This window comes from Phycodurus eques, chromosome 19, assembly GCF_024500275.1.
Source record: "Phycodurus eques isolate BA_2022a chromosome 19, UOR_Pequ_1.1, whole genome shotgun sequence".
Taxonomy (NCBI): domain Eukaryota; kingdom Metazoa; phylum Chordata; class Actinopteri; order Syngnathiformes; family Syngnathidae; genus Phycodurus; species Phycodurus eques.
The window spans coordinates 3276103-3293099 of NC_084543.1; the positions used below are offsets into that span (position 1 = coordinate 3276103).

The 16997-nt window shown below is 44.7% G+C and overlaps 1 protein-coding gene across 1 annotated transcript; it reads right to left on the bottom strand.

The window, feature by feature from the left end:
• Positions 1-133: 133 nt before the first annotated feature.
• LOC133417777 (vesicle-fusing ATPase-like) lies at positions 134-16800 on the bottom strand. The gene is made up of 22 exons (XM_061705877.1): positions 16698-16800; positions 15791-15876; positions 15338-15434; positions 14738-14777; positions 13746-13912; positions 13351-13458; positions 13132-13207; positions 11990-12145; positions 9902-10101; positions 8864-9029; positions 8393-8467; positions 8122-8309; positions 7215-7310; positions 6767-6923; positions 6563-6696; positions 5471-5537; positions 5314-5393; positions 4017-4151; positions 3726-3839; positions 965-1020; positions 462-510; positions 134-382 (listed from the first exon to the last, which is right to left on the bottom strand). The coding sequence occupies exons 1-21, from the start codon at positions 16707-16709 to the stop codon at positions 486-488; spliced, it is 2235 nt and encodes a 744-aa protein (XP_061561861.1). The 5' UTR covers positions 16710-16800; the 3' UTR covers positions 134-382; positions 462-485.
• Positions 16801-16997: the final 197 nt, after the last annotated feature.

Below are 16997 nucleotides of genomic sequence, written 5' to 3' on the forward strand. Positions count from 1 at the left end.
ATTTGAACAACAACGATGTCTCGGCTCTTTTGCTTCAGAAATGCACCCAGTACTCACACTCTTACTTTCGTAGAAATACTTTTGTAAAAAGAAAAAGAACTGATTCAACTCCCTTTTTTGTCATCATAATTTATTCATAAGACAAAAAAAAGGTGCGTAAACAACATAAGACATTGAGGTGTGCAGAATCATCAGGAGTACAACCATGTTTTTCTTTGTTATTTATATATAAAATCGCCGTCACTGATCATCAACAATTACAATATACACAGATCCAGGACGCAGCCCTCGTCTACACAATGTTTGTGAAGCGTGCGGGACACTTCGCAACGGGAGGACGTTCGTCTTTGTCTGGAGGCAAACAAGTTGATTGGTTGAACATCTGTTGATAACAGCGGCACACAAAAAAAAGTCAAGAAAATGATTTCAGTTTGATGCGAGCGGTTTTGTTGGCTTCTTACCTGTCGAAGGTGACTGCAGCCCTTCTACATTGGCCCAACCGAACCGAGTCTGCACGGGGGAGCAGCAACAACATGCGGGTTGGTGGTCGGTTATCAGGGGTACGTACGGCGTTCAAAAGGATTGCGATGTTGGATAAATTCAAGGGCCAGAATCACAACGCAAGTTCAGAACAATTATTCAATCGCTAAGACAGTTTGGAGGACTCAACAGTGGTGCCTTGAGATATGAGTGACCCAACTTAAGACTTTTTTTTTTTTTTAATTGTATTTTATTTTTAAGATATGAGCAGTTTGGCCGATTTTTTTTGCTAATCCCTTTCACTCTGTACAAAATACACCTAGCCAATCACCAACCTTCAACTTTGTCAATTCCCGGAAAGTTCCCGACGTTGAAAATTCTCGGAATTTTGCAACCCTCGTCAGATTGAACGTCAAGTTGCCTGCTATAGTGCTTCGGGCCCCCGAGCTCACTAGGTGGCGCTAGCGAAAGGCCAAACACTTACGCTCCCTCGTCTCGCAGCAGACTCAAGAACTTGCTAACTCTGTAGTAGGCGTCCATCTACAAAGTACACAGAGAGGAGAAAGTGAGCCGCTTACCTTCACGCGTGATCCTCAACGACAAGGAGTTGCTCGTCCATCCAAAAATGCAGGAAGAAGCGGCGGTTGCCGTGGCGACGCGAAAGATAACGGCGGCGGCGTGTCCCGGCACACGCACGTTCGGGACGGGTCAGGGGTGCAAAACATGGCGGCCACCGCGCATACCACAGCAATTACACAACATCCCGGGCCGTAAACGTCGTCAGCATACCGCAGACGAGACGAGAGACGTGCCGGATCCGCAAACATTTTGGAGTCCAGCAGATATTTTTCGAACGACTCCCTCATAAATTCACCTAAGGCCAATTGAACATCACTACCATGTGTACCCCTAAATGACAAAAGAATTAAAAAGTTGCAATTTATGAATTTTTTTTTAAGAGGAAAAAAAAAAAAAGTGTAATTTTGAGAATAAAGTTGTGGGGGTTTTTTTTCAAGAAGAAGAAGAAAAAAAAAAAAAAAAAGGATTTCTCAGTGATAAAATGTCATAATTTTACAGGGAATACTTTTAGCACTCTTCCCAAATAAAATAAGAAAATGATCATATTAAAGTCAAAGCTTGATGAGGGAAGAAAGATGTATCTTAACAAGTGAATTTGAAAAATGCAACTTCATTTACAATTCATTATCATTATGTAGCACTGTCAACAATATACTTCCCACTTTTCACTATCCATCCATCCATCCATTTTCTGAGCCGCTGCTCCTCACGCGGGTCGCGGGCGTGCTGGAGCCTATCCCAGCTATAATCGAGCAGGAGGCGGGGTACACCCCGAACTGGTCGCCAGCCAATCGCAGGGTACATATAAACAAACAACCATTCGTAGTTGTCACGCTTAAGGGCAATTTAGACTTCAATCAACCGGCCATGCATGTTTTTGGGATGTGGGAGGAAACCGGAGTGCCCGGAGAAAAGCCACGCAGGCACGGGGAGAACATGCAAACTCCACACAGGCGGGGCCGGGGATTGAACCCGGGTCCTCAGAACTGTGAGGCAGACGCCCACTTTTCACTTATTGTATAAAAATATTTTTTACTTTCCACGTACCAACATTCAACATCTAAATCTTTTATCTTGTTTGGATCCATTTTCATTTCTTTTCATTCTTGTTATTAATACGAGTATAAATAATAGAGATAAATAAAGTATCTATCTGTGGTTCCTTTTATTCTGGAAAAACCACCATAATTCTCCCCCAAAAAAATTCTCGTAAAAGATAGGACTTTATTCCTAGAATGATAAGCAATTTTTGAGGGGAAAAAAAACAGCTTCATTTTACGCATGCTTGTCAAGATTTATGTGGGATAATACGTCACAACCAAATCAGAGCTTTTAATCGTCCCAAAGCCAAAGTTGGGATGATTAATCAGTTTAGAATCTAATTGAATTGTATTGGCGTGCCTGTCCCTATACCGTCTGCACTTTTTTTAAAAATGACACGACAACCATTTATTGCAAATGATTTTGCAGACCTCGAGGGACCCCAGTTTGAGAACCGCTGCTTGAAAGCATCGTCGTTAGGAAATCCTTGGAGGGAAACCAAATTCCAACATTTTATGAAGGAATGTTTAAAAAACAAAAAAAACAACAACGACGACAAAAAAAAAACTTATCAAAACCCAACTGGAAGGCCAAACCGCAAGCCCCTGCGGGCCATATGACAAACACCTCCGGGAAGGGGCTGTGTCTAAATGAATTAAATGCACATGTCGGTTGAACCTGCCGTCCCCTCACCAGTCTCGAGGACGCCACGGGACACTTTGAGACTTGACTCAGGATACGGGAGCGCCACTTGGACGGACGCGCGCTGTCAAGTATGAGCGAACTGGAAGTGGAAGTGGTGACCGAGAAGCGTTCGCAACAAATCATCGGGCGAAGCCGCTCACATTTTTCATTGGACTTAACACATGGCGGATTGTGAGCGGCGGCGGGGACGCTCTGGCGACCAGATGTGGAGGACGAACGCCCGGAGAACACGAGGCGAGAATTTCGAGCGCAGAAGGTGGGACGCCGATGTCCTCGGCGTGCAATCTGGTGCCACGGACTTCATCACTCAACATTTTTTATCGACAAAAATTCAATACACTCACGAGCCACGTGTATGTTGCGGGTATGGAAAGTCTACACACCCCCGCTCAAACTCCAGGTGTTGTGAAAGGAAGAAAAACATATATATCAACTTTTTCCGGTATTAATGTGAACAATCTGTACATGTACAACTCAATTTGGGGGGGGGGGGAAAGAAATCTTTCAGAGGGGAAATAAAACAATAACTAAGATAAGATGATTGCGCAAGTGAGCACACCCTTTGATAACTGCTGATGTGGCTGTGATCAATCCCAAATAAAGTTCAGCTGCTCTAGTTTTCTTGGTGAAATTTTTTTTTTTCAATTTAAAATCAGTTAAATCACTCTTACAATGTACCGCCACAATAAATATTGTTCCATGAGTATCTCTGCAAGGTGGGATATTAACATTTGATTTCCCTGCAGTCGTACTTAATAAAGTGGCTGGTGAGTGTGGATGCTGGTGCTGTTGCTAATGAATGGACTTTTGAAAATTGTAACAGTCGGCGTTCTTATCAAAGACTGACGTCAGCAAGACTTTTGAACAACGCAACGCTTCTTCTTGCAACAAGGAAAAGTCTCTCTTTCACTCTCTCGTACCTGTGTCGCCATCTCTATGAGCATGATTAATTTCTTGATGCCGATCCAAAGGCCCTGGCCCTTGACGGCGTTGGCGATGGCCGCCCTCTCCCTCTCCTGGAAGCTTCCCAGCAGCTTGAGAGGAAAAAAACAACAGAACATTCAGCATCTCGCCCTCTCCAACACGAGCTTTAAAGGGAACATACTATGTATGGAATGTGCTGTATAGAAGCAGTTGTGTCTCTGGATTTGATTTGATTTAACGACTACGCCCACGCAGAGTTAAGAGGCTGGTGTGTTTGTGCGCGTTACCTCCAGTGCCTCGATCAGCTGCTCGCCCCTGCAGATGTTGGGAATGTGGACGGTGGTGCTGAAAACGTTTAGCATCTCCATTTCCTGGAGGACGTCTTTGCGACTGCTGGTGCCGATGATCAGCAGCTTGCGGCCCTGGAAGACAGTCCAACTCTTCTTAGGAACGTTTACGTGCCACATTATTCGAGTTACGAGCCGTCGCTTGGTCGATTTTTTTGCTTCGTGTTACGAGACAAGCGATTGAGTGCGGTGGAAATAAACGGAGCAATTAAGGCACTGTTCATGCCGTGGCGTCGGGCAAGGAGGGCCAGAGTTGCCGATGCGCTTTCAGCCGTTTATTGAACGGGACAAACAAGCAGTCAAACAACAAATGAGAACTCACGCAAGGAGCTACCGACTCCAGCTCCCATAAAGTCACACATCGACATACGAATACAACAGCGTATTCAGTAATTACATAAAAAAAGTTTGTTTATATTGTCTTTTATTATGTTTCCATACAATACCAGGGTATTTTTCTTTATTACAAACACAAAAAAATGGCGGTGCTCTTTGGGGGGCTGGAACAGATTAATGGTATTTAAATTCCTTTCAATGGGGAAAATGTCTTTGATATGAGAAATTAAGCTGAGATCTTGGGCATGGAACAACGTAAATTAAAAGTGTATTCGTGATATTTGAAGTGGGAGTGCTGCAGAGCTAATAGGTGGCGAGATGCTGTGACGGACGTGTGAAGCAGGGGAGAGAAGACGGGCGAGCGAGGGCGAACGACGCGAGGACGACAGCAGAGCGGCAGACAAACATGAGCCAAGAAGAAAGAAAATAATTGTAGCTGCGCTAAGCCGGCGAGCTGGAGGAGGACCAGGAGAAGGAGCGGCAGGAGAGTGGCGAGCAGACAGGGGGATTATGGCCGCCGGCTGCACCCCCGTGGCGTGGGGGGTTGCGACGCTGCATGCAGATGAGGTGCCACACAAGCGGCGGCGCTGCCAGGTCCCGGCACTCTCACAGAGCCCATTCTCCTCCGTGTCGCCCCGGCCCCCGGCGCCCCGCTGGGCCCGGCGCTTCGTATGCACATGCGGCTATACAGCGCGCCATCCGCTCATTCACAAACCCGGCAACGCGCTACGGGCGCAGCGAGAGCGAGGGACGGCTCTCGGCGGCGCCATTCACCGAGAGCGCAACAAACACTAACAAGCGTCCCCTCGCACCGCTGCCAGCGAGCGAGCCCCCGCTGGCGCGCACGCGTGATCTGCTGCCCTCTCTCTGCCGCTGACGGAGCGGCAGCCTGAAGCTTTACCTTGGGGGGAGGCTTCTTCAGGAGGACCAGCAGAGCCTGCAGCACCAGGTTGGAGAAGCGAGGGCCGATGGGCACGTAGTCTGAAACCGGGAGCGGAGAGACAATGTGAAAGAACGAGCGCGATGTCAACAAAGGCTTTTGGCGGCCGTCCGCTTACCCAGCAAGCGCTCGATGTCGTCCACCAACACGCAGCTCAGCTGAGACTTGTAGGCGTCCTCGAATATCTGACACCGGGGGAGAACTTGCAATCATCACAAAGAACGAACGAGGAGGCCAAGTTTCAGCAGTTTCAAATCGAGCTAAGGCAATCGAGATCATACTAGCCACATTTCCACCTCCAAGTTACAGGAATTTGTCATTCTTTGTACTCAAAAGGTTAGAGGTCACACGGAAATGGTTGATTGTACTATTTATTTTAGTATTTATAATAAATGATCAGTTATTCAATAAATAAATAAGTCATATGCACTGTCCATGTACAATTCTTTTATAGTTTTATTATTTACCATTAATAAATTAAGTGAATTAAAATAGTTTAATGTATGTAAATGTGAAAAAATATTTTCCCATTTTGATTGTATTTACATTTAATAATTAACCAATACATTCAAAAATGTTAATTGTATATGTAAAATTATGTATTTACTCTTTCATTGTACTTTTTGTGATCAATTTGAAAAAAAATAAAAAATAAAATACAAGTTGAAAGTATATCTGGTAGAATCCTCAAATCGCTAAAACAATCACTTTCAAGAAAACAAAACAAAAAAAGGCAGAATTGTCAAGCCATTAACATTGCATTGTCAAAAAGACCAAGCCATTTTCAACACTTTAGCTTGGTCACAAAATGTTGAAAACACAAACGGGGACTGACCAATAGTACGCTATAGATTTGTGAAAAAATATTAAATCAACCAAATTTGGACGTAGGAGTTGTCTGCCCAACAGTGGCAATATTTAAAATTGTTTACTAATGCTTTTATTTGTTACTTACGATAAATAAACTGATTATTTAATCATATAAATATATATATATATATATATATATTATTATTTTTTTTTTAAATAATGCATTTAGATAAATACATTTTAAGAAGAAGAAAAAAAAAAGTTAAACTGATGCAACAAATATAACAGGACTCCCGATAATGTAAATACTAGATGGGCCCGATTAAAGTATCCAGTGACCCATATGTGGCCCACGGGTCATACTTTAGCCACTCCTGATTCTAATAGTAATAACAGCGACCTTTTTAATGGCCTGGCATTTGGCGATCTCGGAGTGTCCGATCATCTTGTCGGGCGAGCAGATCTTGATGAACGGGAACTGTGAGTCTTCGGCGATCTTGGCCGCCAACGCCGTCTTCCCGCTGTTGGGCGGACCTGCGTCGTCAAATCAGGACAGACGTCCGTCAGAAGTTATTTTGTGTGTGCGTGTGTGCGTGCGTCGTACCCTCCAGCAGCACAGACACCAGCGGCGTGTGTTCGCTGTTCTTGGTCTGCTGCACCAGCAGCTCCCCGTCCTCCAGAACCGCCGACACCGGGTCCCCCCAGCGGATGATGCCGTTCATGATATAGCTGCTGTAGTCCTCCTGGTTGGTACCGAACGCCTGCGGGGGACGGTTTCGCATCAGAGACGACCAGACGTGGCCAAAGTACTAGAATTCTGAAAAGGTTGTGAGCCTACTTTGACAAAGTACCGATATCCATTTTCAAATGTAAGGAGTACAACGTACCAACATCCGTTTTCAAAATGTAGGGTGTAAAGTAAAAAGTTGTCACAAAATGAAATACTCAAGTACAGTAACAAAGTATTTGTACTTGGTTACTCGCCACCACTGGTGCCAGCATGACGGCCACAGACACTTGGATTCAACTTGATATGAGACTTCCCAACTTACAGGTTTGATGTCGTTGTTTAGGGAGGCCATGAAGTCCAGCCTGCTGACCTGCAACTTCTCCGCCGTATCAATGTTGACCTCTACCGTGTTGCTGGCCTAACACACACACACACACGCGCACACATGAACGAGATGTGCACGTTTCCAGCGCACAATTTCGCAGAGCGACAAAGGACAGACGGAAAAGACCCCAGCGAAGAATACGAGCTCACACGGGGCTCCAGACATCTCAGCCATCATACGTCAACGCCTGCAAATATTTGCTGCACTCTGTGTGTGTGTGTGTGTGCGTGTGTGTGTGTGTGTACTCAAATGTTTTGTCAGCTGTGTAGGCTTGAACTTCACAACGATAAGGTGCAGTTTTCTCATGATCACACACACACACACACACACACACACACACTTAATAATTCATACCTTCAAAAAATTGTTCTCGTTACATGCTCTTGCCTTGTCCTAGCATGCTGCTGAAATATGTCCATTTCAGGTAAAGGGTTAAATAAAGTCATCTTTTGTTGAACTAACAACTACCTATCAATACATCCACCTGTGCACAATCATGCAAATTGGAATACGTATTTTTTTGGAAGTCCCATATTGCAAAAACATGCGCAGGGCTCCCACTATTTACAAAAACTACATTAAGCGTAATGTTGAGTTTGTTCAATTGTAATCATTAGTTTCTACGCCAGTCTGTTGAAATCTGTCTTTACATGAAACTGGTCAGTGTCCCAAAAATAAAAATAAAATAAAATAAAAAAGGTAAGGTTAGGGGCCGCTGTAATATACTGAAAGAAATATGAGTGATGTCATCGATTAATAGATTCGGACTCGGCTTTCATCACATTATAGTCGACTAAACAAAGTCTTCAGCTGTTCGAATCCTGACGTACGGCTCACAGCTGACCTTGATGTGTCTGTTCATGGCGGTGGACTGCGCCGCCCTGACCAGGCCTTCCAGCTCTGCTCCGCTGTAGTTTTTGGTCTCCACGGCGAGCTCCTTGACGTCCACGTCGCTGGCCAGCAGCTTGAACTGACGCATCTTGGCCGTGTGGATGTTCAGGATCTGGACGCGACCCTTCTCGTCCGGCAGGCCTGAAAGCCAGAAGCGGGCGCTTTCGTGACAGGTGACGTGTCGCCGACACGCCGAGGAGAGTCTCATCTTTCTTTACGCTTACCAATCTCCATTTTGACTTCCAGTCTTCCGGGCCGCAGCAAGGCCTCATCGATCAGGTCTGGCCTGTTGGTCATACCTGAGGAGGGCACAGACCGGTCAGAGCGGTGGGACCTTAACTTCATTTGTTCCGTGAACTAGCGTGTAACAAAATGTACTCGTATAGTGAACCATGCTATTCAAAATTCAATTGAAATGATGTTAATCTCTTCTGGCTGCCCCCCCCCCCCCCAAAAAACTATTTTTTGTTATGCATCTTTAATAAAAAGAGCACTGTATCGCATAAAAACAGAAAACAATAAAAGACCAAAAATGAAAAAATCCAGTTAGTGTACAACGTACTGTAGTATTTGTGTGCTGGATGCGGGCATTTAAAGGGTGTGTTCTTTGAACATTTACGCATGTGTAGTTAAGTTTAAAAAATAAGATTTTTTGGAACAATGCATTTTCCTTATTGTTGGGATTGACGTTTTACCGATGACCAAGATGTTGTTGAGCTGCTCCACACCGTCCATCTTGGACAGCAGCTGGTTGACCACCGTGTCGTGCACGCCCGTGCTGCCCGCCATGCTGCCTCGCTGCTTGCAGATGGCGTCGATCTCGTCCAGGATGATGATGTGCAGGCCACTGTTGGTGCCCAGCTATTGAAGGTTTGAAAGGGGACATGTTTAAAAAAAGAATTGTCTTTATGGGTGCATTTCCCCCCCCCCCCACACGCCTGGTTCGGTTCCGCTTGCCGAGCTCTGCACCTCCTGTGCTATAATTCTTGATACTTGATACACAGCGTTTAGTAGAATAGACAACTTCAAACTGAAACATTTGGGTTTTATGGGCTGCAACGGCTTGAGGGCCATTTACAATACTTTTCTCCAAGAAGTCTCCAAGAATATTCACTCATATCGTGTCTGAACAGTCAAATGTCACGTTTCTATCATCCTTCATCATTAGTGGAGAAAGGCAACAAGCTGTGGGGGCTTTTCCCTCCGTCCACACACCTGTCAGTGCAGCATTTAAAGCAGCTGCGTGTGTGCGTGAGGGCAAGGCAAAGAAGCGCCTCATTAGCTGGTGAAGACTGAGCTTCGACGCGAGTGTCTCACTATCCAAACGGACCACCACTGCCCAACCCCTATCAGCATCTCACGCCGCCTAAAGGGCAGATCTGTCCACTCCTGGAGAAATTACTTTTTCTTCTTATTTGTTCAGATAAATCATGTTGATGGAATTGAGGTCAGTGTATACGCACTCAACATTTTCAATTTGCCAGCCGGCCTCGCGTCAGGCACCGGGAAACAGAAGAGGAACTCTTCCAAACTTCCTCCCACATTCCAAAAAGGAAGATGAACCGAAGGTTGTAAATTGTCCATAGGTGTAAATGTGAGTGTGAATGCTTCATTTGTGCCCAGCAATGTGCCCAGCAATTGGCTGGGGATTAGTCCAGGGTGTACAGCGCCTCTCGCCCACAAGCCTAACGAGGAAAAGTGGTAGAAAACGGATGGTTGGATGGAGCCCTCACCCTCTTCTGCTCCTCCTCGGCGTCGGCAAACAGCTTGCGAACGTTGGCCTCCGACTCGCCGACGTACTTGTTGAGGATCTCGGGGCCGTTGACGATCTTGGGCTCGCGGGCGTTGAGCATCTTGCCGATCTGCCGCGCCATCAGCGTCTTGCCGCAGCCCGGCGGGCCGTACAGCAGGATGCCCTTCACGTGCTTGCCGCCTGCACAAAGGAGAACCGGGTTTTACAACCATAATTGAGCTAATATTATATCTATTTATTTTTTGACATATCTAAGTCGATACAACATCAGATCACATCACTGCAGAAATGGTAAATGTCACAATATGAACAGGAGTCTCAAAATTATTAGGGATGTTCCATACCACAGAACAAACAGAACTGTCGGAGGATATTAGCTCGTGTTTATCAGGCCAAGACATCGAGCATTGGATTCCGCCCCTGTTCCCTGGCTGAAGATCATCAGCGTGCTGTTGGGCGAAGTTGACCTGGGCGGACAGTGTGGCTTTCACGGCGGCCGTTTGCACCTGCGCCGTGACATTTGGGCCAATTGAGAGGCCCGCTGATAAACATCTGAGCTGCCATTTGTGGCCGCCGAGGGAGGGAGGAGCAGCCAGGTGGGAAGTCGTCTTCGGCGCCAAAACCCCGGGTGACCTCGGCAGGAGTCAAACTCCCTCTTAAAGCAACACTCGCACCCAAAATGTGTGCAAACCCACTACCCACCCCCACCCTGCCTTCCCCCCCACTGTCAGCACCTGTACTCCTCATGCAGGCCAATTAGATCTTTACCTTTAGCTGGACGCGCTATCAGGGCCTGACATCTTAGCACAGCGGCCAGCTGGACACAGCCAAAGGCCGACTCCTGCGCACCAGTGCTTGGCTAAAGGTCGGCATCATCGGTGCGTGTGCATGCGTGTACCCACGGGGGTTAGGGACCAAGACCCATGGATAGTAGATGCCCGACCAAAAATGTTTCATATTGCCTGCGTTCATAGTTTAAAGCGAAATAGAGTGGAACCTCAGTTCACCAGCCAGCTTAATTCCTTCAGGGACTCCGTTCGTGAACTAAAATGTCAACGAGCCGCAGCAATTAGTCCCATTAAAATGAATAGAAATAGAATTCATCAAGAGAGCTCAGTGGATACCGTCGCAATTGCAACACTTTCCGGGGTTAATAGCACAATCGCTTGCTCTTGTCACTTTCTTGGGAGCCGTACTGAGGGCTATTTTACAGCAAAAAATGAAGATGATGCCTGGAGCAAATCGTCAAGCGAGTCAATTTTAACTTATTGTCACAATATCAATAAACTATAGCAATGTACTCGATAGACGTTCCGCATTCGTCAACCTCAGCAACGTGATCTGAAAATGTTGTTCGGAAACCAATTTGTTCGGGAGCAGAGGCGTTCATGAGTTCCAGCGAACTATAATCCAAACAATCACTTTAATTATCATTTCAAGCTCATCTTACAATATTGCCCTTGAAAATAAATGGCTTAAGAAGGATTTGATTTAGAAAGAAAATGCACCGGAAATATTCTGCCACTTTGCAACATGTTAAAATATGAATTACTGCATTACTGAATTACGCTTTTGACTCAGTGATACATATAGTCGTTCTAGTTGTCCTCTACAGAAAAATTTGCAAAGTCAGTGAGTTTGCAAAAGGCAATTAGCGAACTGGCGAGGGTTCACTGAAAAAAGGTTCTTTTGAACACGTCCTCACAAGCCTGAGGATCAGGACTACTGTGTCAGGGAGAGGGGCGGATGAGTCACAAAGAAGAAGAAGAAGAGTTGTGAATCACGTGACACACGTCAGCCGCTCGCCTGCGTGCTAATCGCCAATTATGACAGATGACACATTCACCTTCAAAAGGTGTGTTCGCCAATCATTTGGATTTAAGGATTTATGCACAATGAATGGATTTGACATGTCATTATAATCCATTGCTGATAGCAGTTACTCTACCCCAAATAAATTAAATAAACTGTTTTTTCTAAGTCTATGTCCATACATGCAGGGCTATTTTACCCCACTGCCTGTCATCTGTATGCCCAAGCAACAGGTGGCGCTAAGATAGGAACTCACCCATCTGTTCCACGATGTCGGGAGGGAAGACTCGCGACGCAAACGCTCTGCGGAAGATGTCGGAAAACTCCTTGTCGAGGCCTCCGATGCCCATTTTCTCGAAGTTCCAGTCTGGACTGATGATGGATTGGCGAGACTCCCTGGTCTTGGATTTCCCTGCGAGGGAGGTTGAACAAACACGCAATTTTATTTATTCTTACCAGCGGTGGGTGGAGGATTTGAGTCTCATGACTTGACTCGAGCCAGACTACAGTCGGCAATTTTAGGACATGTGACTTAGACTTAAAACACAAAATCTGGATATTTGAAAATATACATTTTTAACAAAGTGTCCTTTTTTTTTTAAAAAAAAGAAAGTCCATTATCACTGAATATATGTTCTGAGTGAACACGATCGTACTATTGACTTATGACCTGATTAACCGAAGTAATGGCTCGACTCGACTTTCGTGAATGAAAAATTTAGCGAGGACTTTTTGCCACCGAAACTTGGGAAATATGAACAGCAACCTCCTTGGAAGAACATCTAATCTACCTGCTTGGAAGAATATCTTCTCATCATTGTTTATCTATCAAAAACAACAGCCATGAAAGTGCACACAAATCTACAACTGTAAAAAAAAAAAATAAAAAAAAACCTTTGCAAAGGTAATAACGTGAGCAGGGTGCCCCCTTGTGGCCATATAGAGGATAGTCAACCCCTCTCGTAGGTGATGGCAATGCTCGGAAGCGTTCGCTGATTCATCATATCATGAAAATTTGTTTTAAAACACTACTCGGGCGTCGGTAATTACATCATTGCTGTCGCAGAAGTACGTCGGCTGGTGGATCTTCTGTAATAAATAAATCATAACATATTGTTTTAAGGTGGGTGGATTTTACGAAATGAATGCAAACAAAGCAGTTTATGTCCACCTGTCTTGTGATGTGTTGCTATGCTATATCGGTATTGGTGCAATCGTGGGATATAGTTTTTCTGGTGACCATCGGTTGTTTGCTACTTGTCAAGGTGCGCTGTGGAACACATTGACAGACAATATATAGCGAATAACCTCTACTCAGTCAGTACACCTTTGAAAAACGCTACAAAATGGCAAACGCAATATAAAGGGCACTGCATATGTCTTTGAAGCAGAGCTCACCAATCAGCGTCATGGAGGACGTCTCCGTCTTCTCGAAGATCACCTGACTGTTTGCCAGCAACAAGCCGATCTCAGTCTGAGGGAAGGACACATTGTCATTATCGTTATTAGCGCGACGCCATTGGCATGATGTCATTGCGAAGGAATCAAGGGATCAGAAGAAATGGGGGAAAGACAGAAAGAAAGAAAGAAAGAGGAAAAAAAAAAAAAAAAAAACACCTTTGTTCTTTTGGCCGAGCTCTGGTCGCCCTTAAGGATGCTGGGGTCCATACCCTCCATATCTTTCACCAGCACGTCAAATGGCTTATCGCCAAACTTAAACACCATCTGTACACATCAAACACACACAAAGAGGCAGATAGAACCACAAGCATTTACTTTGCATAAGAACAACAGCGTGAAACGGATGCCGATCATGCTGTCTGTTTTTGCGGCCAAATTGCTAAAACGCACTTTGAAGAAATAAAAACCCCAATCAGAATAATCACTAAAATTAATTAACTGCCGAGCCCTATGTGAAAGTAGTTTTCTTGTTTTTTTTTTTTGTTAGCTACGTAATGTTCTTGTGTTGCGTTTTCTTCGCTCAGTCACTGAGATGGACGTGCGTCTGGTACCTGCTGGCCCGTAGTGAAGGCCTGGTGGTTGAACTGCTGGATGAAGTCGTTGGCCATCACGTCCGAGTCGTACGGATTGCTGTCGGCGTTCTTCTTCTGCAGGAAGTCGATCTCCACCGTCATGGAGCTGATGCACTGCTTGGACTTGTCAAACGTGTAGTTGGAGACTGTACAACAAATATGAGGTTGAATATTGGAAGGTTGTGGTCCAGGATTACTAGGAAGGCCACATTGCACAAAACTGGATCAGTCCTCCGGAAAATTTGTTTTTTTTTCTTCCCATAACTGGGAAAAACTACCAGCAACAGACAGGAAACTATTTCCATATTGAAGTCATTGTTGGAAAAAGTGAAATCGACATGCAGAAATGGGCAAAAAGTAGTCATACAGGGAAAATGTGAATGTGTTTCAGACACACACAAAAAACGACTACTATTACTACGACTACTACTGCAGCTTACTGCAGAGCTGCGACCGCCTGCATGTTTCTTCCGTTTGTCTGTATTATACTGCTGGTGGCCAAAGCACGCACACGGTCCATTGAATTCAAGCAAAAACTAAATGTGGCAAAAACTGTTTAATTCTTTACATTCTATATAAATATACCTGTCATACCTGGATGTATTTATAAAGTAGAATATTCTGGAGTGCTATTTTTCAAACGCATTACATTTTTGGGGGGGAAGCTGGAATGAATTAATGGCATTGCTTTTCATTTCAGTGGGGGAAAGGTGATTTGAGATACAACATGCATGCTCATGGAACGAATTAAACTCGTATCTCGAAGCACCAATGTATTAAGATAGGGAGTTAACAATCATTGGGGTGGGCTTCAATTACTTGCATAATTATTTTTTTTGCCAGTAGCGGGGGTGTACAATACATGAGCTATATCAAAGGTGATAATGTTCACTTGCGATTGAAACAAGCTCTTTTATGGGATGTCAGGTGTACCTAATGTAGTGGCCAGTGAGAGCATCTTTTAAGCTCACCTTCCACCTCTTGTCCGATGGATAGACCGGCCCATTTTCTCTGAATGGAGGAAAAAGAAAAAAAAGAAAAAGAAAAAAAAACACAAGATGGACTTTATATGGTCTTAAATCACAACACTGAGGTATACGCAACTTAGAAAGCAGATTGCAAGTCCGGCAGAAGAAGAATAGGAGGAAGTGAGGGTTCGAGAGTACCTGTGTGCTGGTGCGGTGGAGGCCCGGGTTAAAGACGGACCGAGAGGTGGCCGAGTTAAAAGGAAGAAAAAGCACTTAGTAACAAGCAACAGCGGGCGCTCAAACACACACACACACACACACACACACAAAGAACAATTGTACAGTGACGACAAAATGACGGCAAAGGTAGAAGAAGCAAAGATGCTCATTCACATCGTCAGAAGACAACAGCAGAAGGTTTTACAGCGGGCTGCACACAATTTCACGTCACTCTCGTTTTAAAAAACGGGTTAAAATGTTAAAAGAATCAATATTCCCCACTTAAGACTGACATGATCCCGAAGCGACAGATTGCATTCAGAAAGAGGGACCCCCGGTGGCAGGATGCAGCGTAGCATGCCGGTCAGGGGTCCCGAGTCGTACCTGCGGCAGACTGAAAGCGATACTGCCCATGTTGACGCTGGGGTGCGTCTTCAAGGTGAACACGTACTTGTGTGTTAGGTTGCGCACAGTCACGTGTCTGAGTGGAAGGGGGAAATAACAACAATGATTAATACACGAACGTTAACTTCAGGAGTGTAAAAAAATAATCATCAAGGGATGTTGCAAGCATATTTTTTCGCACCCCGAGTCAGCTGATTTTGGGTACCGAATCCCGAGCCAATACCATGGCAGTGCATCAAGAGGAAAACAACATTTTCATGCTGAGACGAAATCACCGTTTCAGTATTAATACTTTTTGTGACATTTTTGTTTGGAGGTGTGTCGTGAGCTTTTTCTTTTGCAAAATGGGTGCCTTGGCTCAGTAAAGGTTGGGAAACACTTTTTGTATTATTAGATCGATAGATCTGTATATGTCTCGGAAGAAAAACTCACTGTTCAAACTGCGGCTCTTTCTCGTTGATAACAGCACAGTTGGTGAGTGACAGTTTGTCCGTCGGGCATCGCTCCGCTTTCATCAGCTTTCAAGAGAAGAAGATGTACAGAATTCACACAATTTCACAGCCTTCTTTCTATAGAATGGTACGCAAGGAAAATGGGCTCCCAGGCACTTTTTGGGTCTTCATAAGGTAAACACTGAGATTTGAAACCCCTAACACAGGCCTTGAAGCCTTCATTTGAAACCCTAACACATGAAAGGGTTGAAATCCCAACGACAAAAACCAAACTAGGCTATAAAACAGAACTTGAAGCCAGAGCCCTGGAACCTCACTGCCAGCCCTAGCAGTTAGCGTGGACAATTGACTGATATAGCCGTCAATGGCAGTGAAGGATTGTTAATTTCTAAATATGTAGTTATTGATGATGACGTCAGGGGTTCGCGTAAATTAAGCCGGAAGTTAATCGTTGTGCCGTTAAACTTCAAGATAAATATTAAGAGGTTTAATGCACTTAAAAGTTGCAAACATAGAAAGACAAAAGTACTTTGTGGAGATGCGTTAGCAGTTCCTTGAAAAAGGCTGCCGACGTAAACAGCCACCGGTCAAACCTGTGTTGTAGTGAGATCAAACTTGCTTACACACTTCTTTTGATACACACAACACAACTATTGCTACTTTCTAGTCTTCCGTGTTCAGTTTTAACAGACTTAGGTGACAGCTAAATCATGCTAGCAGAGAAAGTGGTCATAAGGTTCCTCTTTCCGGGCTGCCAACTTTTGAATGACAAGTGCTTCTTCTTGCCACGAGAGCCTTTTTCGTCCTCGAAAAGACCACTTTTAACCTCCCCGACCACGAAAAGTACACGGGCTTATTCGTTAAATGTTCATTCGAGATATACTCACCCTCGTTGTCATCTTTATGTTGAGATTATCACTTTTTTTAAATGCGGTTTTAAGTGCAAAGAAAGTGCTAATTTTTCCTTCCGCTGACAGCGTAAGCGACTACCAGCACATCTCGCGAGACGAGAGCTTGTGCGGTCACATGACTAAACGCACGCCTGACGTCACAGCGTCCAAAAAGTGCCGTAACAATCTTTGGTGGTTTATCTTGAATACAGTATACTCATTCACATGCGGAGTTCCGAATGCCGTTTACTGTATAATAAACTCATTGCGTGCATGTTAAACATTTGCAGTTTTTTT